Below are 8,818 nucleotides of genomic sequence, written 5' to 3'. Positions count from 1 at the left end.
CCCCCCCCCACTCCCACCCCTGACTTCCTCTCGCGTGCTTCGCTGGCTGTCTGTTGTTGTCCAGTTGAGAGCTTCATTTGCTTTTCTAGAAAGAGAGAAAGGTTTATATGTGTGTGTGTTGAGAGCGAGTGAAGCAGAGAGAGAGAGTGAAATCCTTGAACGTGTTATTTGCTTTTAGCACTGTCTGCAGAATGTTCCTTTCCTCATCCATTTTCCAGGCAATTTAAAGTGTGGTATTACACACTGGCGTTTTCTCTCTCTCTCTCTCTCTCTCTCTCTCTTCCTCTCCCAGAATCCCCCCCCCTTCCCCCCTCCCTCGTCCTCACCCCTAATGGAAGCAAAACATTACAATAATGTCCTCGCTTCTTAAACCCAACACTCACAGCCTAAGCACTTTCAGGCCTCGATCGTTCTTCTCCTCTCCGTCTCCTGCCTCCCACGCACACCCTCCCTCTCCCTCTCCCTCACCCTTCCTCTCTCTCTCTCTCTCTCTCTCTGCTGTCTGTTTTTTGTCGCGTATGTCTCTTTCCTAAACACAAACACACTCACACACAGAGCCTCCTTTTTACTAAAGTGAAAAATAAAACACACTCCACTTCCTGGTTTATGGTCAGGGTTTGTTTGTTTTGTACTGGGTCCACGGCCCACTACTGGTCCCTGCCCCGGTGGTTGAGCATCCCTAGACAAAAGCACTGGAAGATATATGAATGAAAATAAATAAATGAGAATAAATAACAGATGACAGATTAGAGCGGCGCTCATCAACTGGTGGCCCATGGGCAGAATCAGGCCCGCTAAACCGTTCACTCCGGTCCACGACCGGATTCCAAAATAAACATCGAATAATATTGTTGGACAAAAATGTGATTTTTATTTTCATTTTATTTAAGTCAACCCCCCCCCTATCAACCCCAAGTGACTCTCTAGATATATTTCTTCCCTCAAAATATAGTTGTTGACCCATTGTTGACAAACATCCAGATAAATCCAGAATATTTACACCTGGTCCAAACCCGACGTGGACTTCACCCCCGTCCGGTGACTTCTCTCTCTGGAGAACCTGTCTGTGGGTTTAAAGAACAAACGGTGCATCTTAAAAGGGCAACGCCGCGGAACCAAGGGGCCGAGGAACGTCCAACGACAGAGCGGCTACGTCAGCGTAGCACGCTAGCTACGATCCAATCACTGGTTTAACTCTGGTTTCCGATGTTCCAGGGTTTATGTCCAACGTGCAGAGGAACCAGACCTCCTCCCAGTTTGCTCCTCCTCAGTCTGGACCTGCCATGTCCCCACATCCTTCACCAGGGGCGCCGTTGTATCCCGGAATGGCTCCCTACTCCCAAACTGGCCACTCCAGCTCATACGGACCACAAGGATCCCAGTATGGACATCAAGGTTTGGACACAAAAATGTTCCTAATTCTACAGTGTAGACCAGGCATGGGCAAACTATGGCCCGGGGGGCGGCATGCGGCCCGTTCAGCTTTTTACTCAGGTCCACTAAACTTGTTCTAATTATATAATGATTAATATTATCATTTCACTTCTGCCTTTTCCCTGCAATACCTGCATCTCCCCAATAGATGGCGTTGAAACGGCTAAGGGCATTTTAGCACGACTTTTACATGACCCTAAAATTGAATGGGACCAGTTGTAGCCCGTGAGTCAAAAGGTTTCAGGATGGTGTGTTGTGTCAGTAAAACTGGGTGAATTTTAATTGAACTACACATTTTAAGTAGGAACTGTAGTTCAGTGTGCGTTAGCCTGTGCGATGTTGTCTTTTAGGTGAGCAGTCCAATATCAAATATAAGTTTATTTGATGCAGCAGAAAATAATATCATAAATGATCACAAAAAAAAAAATGTTAGTGAAAAATGGCTTCGACTTCATCAAGGTCGTCATCAGACTCCACCGCTTTATAAGTACAATCAAAGCCCAGGCACAAAGAATGTTAGCATAGCGATGCTACATTTCTCTGAATGCCCTTTGCAAGTTTTTCAGATAAAAATGCCTTCTTTTTTTTTTTTTTTAATCAAATGATAAAACTGCTTTAAATTTTCTCTTTATTCTGTGTTTTTTAAATTACGAAAAAAAAAAACTGTATCTGCACCTGAGAAGCTAACACGGTGGTTGCTAATTAGCTGCTAACAGGCTACTGATATTCCCTGTGTTTTAAAGTTAATGTCTCTAGAAACTTCGTCTCTTCGTATTCATTACTGGTGAAATTTAAGGTTAAAAGATAAAAATTCGTTAGGGTTTCGTGCTGCTGAATCCTCAGGTCAAGAACGTTTTTTAGATGATGATGATGACGATGATGATGATGATGAAGAACATGAACGCGTCTTTCTCTCACTGCTTCATTGGCATCATCTCCGTGTTAAAAAAGTGTCCACGCAGAAAACAGTGACATCTCCATCTCTTCTCTGCTTTTAGAATAACTTTAGTAAAATTTAAAAAAAAAAGCCGTTAGTGAGAGAATTTAAATGATCAGAATCCGTGGCTGCCGTTTTATTGTTGTTGACTTTTACCTGACACTGAATTTGTGAAGCAGCTTTTTTTTCTCTCTCTGCGTAGTGAAATCTCTCATCACTATTCAGAGTCTGTAGTGGAGTAGTTTGGTAAAAGAAAAACTGCTTTTGTCTGTTCCCATGAACGCCGGCCTCGCGGGCCTTGACACCGGTGTCACTGATTCAAATCATTAATGAAGATTTCACACAAAGATTCATTTGAAAGACATTTTTTATCTCGTGTTTCCAGCACTTTCCTTTTCAGTTTAATCGTGTGCTCACCAACACAGTATTACAGCAGTACAGAGTACACAGTAGTATACACCGGGCCTTTTGATGTTTGGACTCTCAGGGTACTCGCTGAGAGTACTCACTCGTAAGATGTTTGACCTCTGGAAGGAGAAGGGGTGAAGTTTTCACCTCAACTCTGGGCAAATAAGTCCATGTGATTGAATTTGGATTTCAGGGTCATACAACTGTTTGGTCAGTAGAGGGAGCAGCAGCTCCAGGTCGTTACAGTTAAGCCAGCGATGCCTTCACTGCCTTAGGAAAAACGACGATTGCAGCACCTTTACGACTGCTGAGATGTTAATTTGGATTAACTTTTACGACTGCTGAGATGTTAATTTGGACAAATTCACGTGTTGTTTTGGTTCGAGTTTAAGGAAAAGTTAGCATAGCCTCGTCGTCAGCAGAGACAACGGGTCGATCTGTGTTAAAGAAAAGCCATTGATTTAGTAGTTGAGTTAGTAGTTTAGTAGTAGTTCAACAGTCCCAAAACATCGACACATCAGATCTGGTCACGACTGAATTCCGAAATAAACACCGAACAGTAGTGTCAGACCGAAATTTTATTTTATTTTCATTTTATTTTTGAGTGTCCGACCCACCTGGTGTCTGTCCAGGAAGATTCTGCCTCCACGACAAATGTAGGTCGGTGACCTCTGGTCTACGTAGACCGACCTTGGATTGAATGGGATCAGAAAACTTTGGTGAAAAACATGATGATGGCACAGATAAAAATCAGGAAAATAATCTAGTAAAAAATCACAGTAATAATCCAGTAAAATTATAGTGATAATCCAATAGAAATCACAGTAATAATCCAGTAAAATTATAGTAATAATCCAATAGAAATCACAGTAATAATCCAGTGAGAATCACAGTAAAAATCACAGTAAAAATCACAGTAAAAATCACAGTGATCATTCAGTAAAAATCAAAGTAATAATCCAGTAAACATCACAGTAATAATCCAGTATTAATCACAATAATAATCCAATAAAAATCACAGTGATAATCCAGTAAAAATCACAGTAAAAATCACAGTGATAATCCAGTAAAAATCACAGTAAAAATCACAGTGATAATCCAGTAAAAATCACAATAATAATCCAGTAAAATCACAGTAAAAACCACAGTAATAATCCAGTAATAATCACAATAATAATCCAATAGAAATCAAAGTAATAATCCAGTAAACATCACAGTAATAATCCAGTAAAAACTACAGTAATAATCCAGTACAAATCACAATAATAATCCAGTAACAATCACAGTAAGAATCCAGTAAGAATCACAGTAATAATCCAGTAAAATTATAGTGATAATCCAATAGAAATCACAGTAAGAATCCAGTAAGAATCACAGTAAAAATCACAGTAATAATTCAGTAATAATCACAGTAAAAATCACAATAATAATCCAGTAATAATCACAATAATAATCCAGTAAGAATCACAATAATAATCCAGTAAAATCACAGTAATAATCCAGTAAAAATCACGGTAAAAATCACAGTAAAATCACAGTAAAAATCACAGTGATAATTCAGTAAAAATCACAATAATAATCCAGTAAAAATTACAATAATAATCCAGTAGAAATCACAGTAACGGTGTCATTAAATCCATCCAAACACCAGCGCCCCCTGTTGAAGCTCCTGTTTTTAAAAACCAAGGTGATAGCTGTTACTTTTATGTGCTGTATCCAATAAAAACTCTTTTTTTTATATATATATCATCAGTATTAATTATCATTATGAACTCGTCAAACGTCTTCGTCGTGTCGACCCGGTGTAAAACACCAGTTTTATTTATCTCTGTACAAATAATTATGACAACACCTACGGGGCAGCGTTTGTCACCGACACAAACCTGTAATAATCCAGTAATAATCAAAATAATAATCCAATAGAAATCAAAGTAATAATCCAGTAAACATCACAGTAATAATCCAGTAAAAACTACAGTAATAATCCAGTAAAAATTACAATAATAATCCAGTAAAATAACAGTAAAAATAACAGTGATAATTCAGTAAAAATCACAATAATAATCCAGTAAAAATTACAATAATAATCCAGTAGAAATCACAGTAACGGTGTCATTAAATCCATCCAAACACCAGCGCCCCCTGTTGAAGCTCCTGTTTTTAAAAACCAAGGTGATAGCTGTTACTTTTATGTGCTGTATCCAATAAAAACTCTTTTTTTTATATATATATCATCAGTATTAATTATCATTATGAACTCGTCAAACGTCTTCGTCGTGTCGACCCGGTGTAAAACACCAGTTTTATTTATCTCTGTACAAATAATTATGACAACACCTACGGGGCAGCGTTTGTCACCGACACAAACCTGTTCATTAAATTACTCACATCAGACGTCAGTGTGAGGTTTTTTATATTAATTACCCAACAACAACAAAAAAAACATGATTTTTTTTTTAAATTGCAAAAAAAAAAAGTTTGGATCACTCTGGATAATTAATCTGCCTTTTGCTTACTTGTGGTTTTACTGCGGGCTCTTCAATAAACATCGACATCTGCTGTTGTACTTCCTTCTCTGCCATTGGCAGAACACCAGTCCAAACATTATGGTGTTTTTTGGTAAATGTGTGTTTTAATGTGTCACCGTGATAAATGTGCAGAGTTTTCCCAAAACTGCGGCCTCTCCCTTTTATCATTAATGCTGATTAATTGGCCTGATGCATTTAGTGCTCGCTCTCCTCCTCCTCCTCGTCCTCGTCCTCGTCCTCGTCCTGTCACCGTCTCCTCGGCTAGGCTGAGAGCCCAGAAATCACTGAGGAATAAGAAATAAAATCAGCTCAAGACGACGGCGGAGCAGACGGAGCCGCAGAGATGGATGAGTTTGACATTTCCCTCAGATGACAGGAAGGACGTTTCAATCAAAAACAGACAAAAGTCTGAAGCTGACTTTATTTTCCCGGAACATGTTGTAGATTATTTTTCACGGTCTCTAATGTATATGAACCGTTCGAGCTCCGTGCACGTCACGTCACGTCACGTCACGTCTTTATCTGTTGGTTTATTAGAGTGGAGTGGGAAAATGACACAGGGAGGTTCAACTGTGGGTCGCGGTTTTAAAAATGTCATCTTGGGGTGACACAGAAGTACAGCGTGGAATTTTATTGACATGGATTATAATCAGATTACTGATATTGATTCACATAAACATGTAGATTTTGAGGTGGGTTTTGTTACAAAAAATTTTGAAAAAAAAATTTTTTTTTTAAAATTGGGAGTAAAATTAGTTTTCCACAGGTTAAAAGTCAAATAAAAAAATATTGAATAATCCAAATATGGGGTGCTCAACCCCTGGTCTTTGGACCCGTATGTGGTTCCGAGCCACAGTAAGACACAACTTTGTTTTTACTAATTAACTTCATTTAAAGAAAATTCAGTCATGGCTATTTACTTTAATTATTTAAAAATAATCCGACAATATTTTTTAAAAAAATGTGTCATTTTATTTTGAAATTTTAATGACCCCTCAACAATCGACGAGGTCCTATTGGTCCGCATTAGCGGCCGTATCGACCGACCGGTCCTTGGTACAAAAAGTGTTGAGGACTATTGTTTTAAGAGATGTGTCTAAAATGACCACAAGGGGATGCTGTAGTGCAGGAATCTTCAACTAGAATCGTCGGAGGGACAGAATCTTTCTGGACAGACACCTGGGGTGGACACTCAAATAAAATGAAATAAAAATTACGTTTTTTTTTCAACGTTATTATTTAATGTTTATTTCTGGAATCCAGTCGTGGGCCAGATTGGATGGTTTGATGGGCCGGATTTGGGCCACGGGCCACCAGTTGATGATCACTGATCCAGTGCATCAGGAGGGTGGATGTAAATCTGAAGTAATTTAGTATATGAAATTAATTGTCTTTAATTTTAAAACATGACGACTAAAAACACATTTCAAAATCTGTGAATTTTCTATTCGCGGCAGAAAAAAATGACATTAAATTTAGGATTTTTTTCCATTTTTTTTTCCTGCATGTTTCATACGTTTGGAAAATAAAACCCACGTAATTAAGGTTGAACCAAATATTCTTCATGGTTGATGACTTTCACTAATCCCTTCAAAATAATGGGTAATTTTTTTAAATTAATAATCACAAATATATAAAAAATTGTCAGCGCTGAACCAGTAACCTACTTTTTCAGGACAGGAAAGGATCCGCTGAAGCACAGGTCAGAGTCAGGGCCAATCAGAGTCACAGTGTGGGCCAAACAGAACAGACACCTGCTGGTCATTGTTCTTAATGACAGCTCCATCTGCTGCCCTTTCCTTTTCCAGTGCGCTAACAAATGAGCTAACACAGAAACTCACTCCAAGTTCCTGAACTCTGCTCTTTGTGTTTCCTCCGCTTCTCCTGGGCTTCCTTCTGTGTGTGTGTGTTTAAGTGTGTGTTGTGTTGGTGTGTGTGTGTGTAACTCCTTCCACTGATAACACAGATACTGCAGCAGGTTTTTTTGTTGTTTTTTTTTTTTCCCGGTGCAAGATTTCAGACTGAACACACGAACTCCGTCCTCAGTCACACAGTCTGACACCTGAGACTGCAGTAGAATGTGTACTCTTACAAACAGTACTGTAGTATTATGAAGTTATTTCCCCTGAACCCCAGATAAGTGAGTCTGCTGCCTCGACACAAACGGAAGGATCTGTTTAAGATTAAAACTCACTCAGCCGCTGCACATTCTTCTCTCTGCAGATTGTGGGCGAGATTTTGTCGGAAAAGATCTTGTCACAGATTCTGTTTAAAGAGAGAGAGAGAAAGATTTCTCTAATACTATTATACCACATACTTTTTGTACTACGATCAAAAATCATAAATGTCATTTAAAAAAAAATCATCCTTAGTAGAATATATTGACAATTTAGGAAACCGTGATCAAGAAATAGACGATAATCGTCAACATACAGTAACTGTCGTCAAAACTGTTAGAAAAGTGAAAAACTGAAACGAGTTTAGGCCAATAACACCAGGTATCGTAAGTAAAGCAAAACAGAAAATATTACAAATGACAAGTTGTAGTACACGCAGTCTGTGCAGAACCAAACAACGGAAATATTTACACGCAGTCTGTGCAGAACCAAACAAAATGATGTGTAAAAAAATATATAATGATTTTCTAGTTTTGTGTAAAACCTGGACCAGTTTAGTTGAACACAACACTGACATACTCTCAGGAATTGAAGAAAGAAACACACATGAAGATCTATAATTAGAGTCAGAGTCTCTCTCTCTCTCTCTATCTATCTATCTATCTATCTTTCTCTCTCTCTTTCTCTCTCTCTTTCTCTCTTTCTCTCTCTCCGTGTCTTTGTTTTTAGTTTTTATAGCTCTCTGCTGCCCCCTAATGGAACAATATTTAATTTTTCTACCTGTCTCTCCATAAACTAATAAGACTTTTTTTTTTACCAGTTAAGTGGAATGAAATACTTTGGATTTGCTCGCCCTGCTGACCGCTGCCTCTTCTTGTACTTTTGGGTTTTTACAACTGCCATTATCTTCAATGCTGCCACCTGGTGGATGTTTATTTTCCACTGTAAACATTTCAACTCAGGATTGATTATAACACAGAGAGTAGAAACACTGCCGGTAAAACCAGAACCGAAAACTTCCATCAGCTGTAAATTGAAGTGAAACATTGTTGTTTTTATCTTTTATTTATGTTAAATATAAAAAATACTTCCTGTGATTTAGAACGACGGTGTTTTCACCTCCGAGTCGTCATCAGTGACTGAAACACAGGTGAGGATTTGAACACAGCTGGTGTTGAAGACGGTGGACACAGGACGGACACAGAAGGTTTTTATCCCATTACAGTGAAGACATTTGGCTTCCGTCTCAGCTCTGGCGCTCCCTCCCGTCACCCCGACTCACCCCCCCCCCCCCCCCCCCCCCCCCCCCCCCCCCCCGCCGTCTAAACACCCCCCACCGTGCTTCACACTGCACTTCTCAGTTTTTTGGTGCTCTGCCGCAGCCGACGTGTAAT

The 8,818-nt window shown here is 39.1% G+C and overlaps 1 protein-coding gene across 1 annotated transcript in view; it reads left to right on the top strand.

Moving 5' to 3' along the window:
- Nucleotides 1-8,818, top strand: part of LOC107989876 (AT-rich interactive domain-containing protein 1B-like) — a 155,194-nt gene that overhangs the window by 139,365 nt on the left and 7,011 nt on the right. Inside the window, exon 7 of the mRNA XM_025059236.1 lies at nt 1,216-1,395. Coding sequence (XP_024915004.1) covers nt 1,216-1,395 — 180 coding nt within the window. The remainder of the gene's footprint in view (nt 1-1,215; nt 1,396-8,818) is intronic.

The sequence above is a fragment of the Cynoglossus semilaevis genome, chromosome 1, assembly GCF_000523025.1.
Source record: "Cynoglossus semilaevis isolate Cse_v1.0 chromosome 1, Cse_v1.0, whole genome shotgun sequence".
In the NCBI taxonomy this organism is placed as follows: Eukaryota; Metazoa; Chordata; class Actinopteri; order Pleuronectiformes; family Cynoglossidae; genus Cynoglossus; species Cynoglossus semilaevis.
Note: the sequence above shows the minus strand (reverse complement) of the source record. Positions and strands in the feature narration are given on the sequence as shown.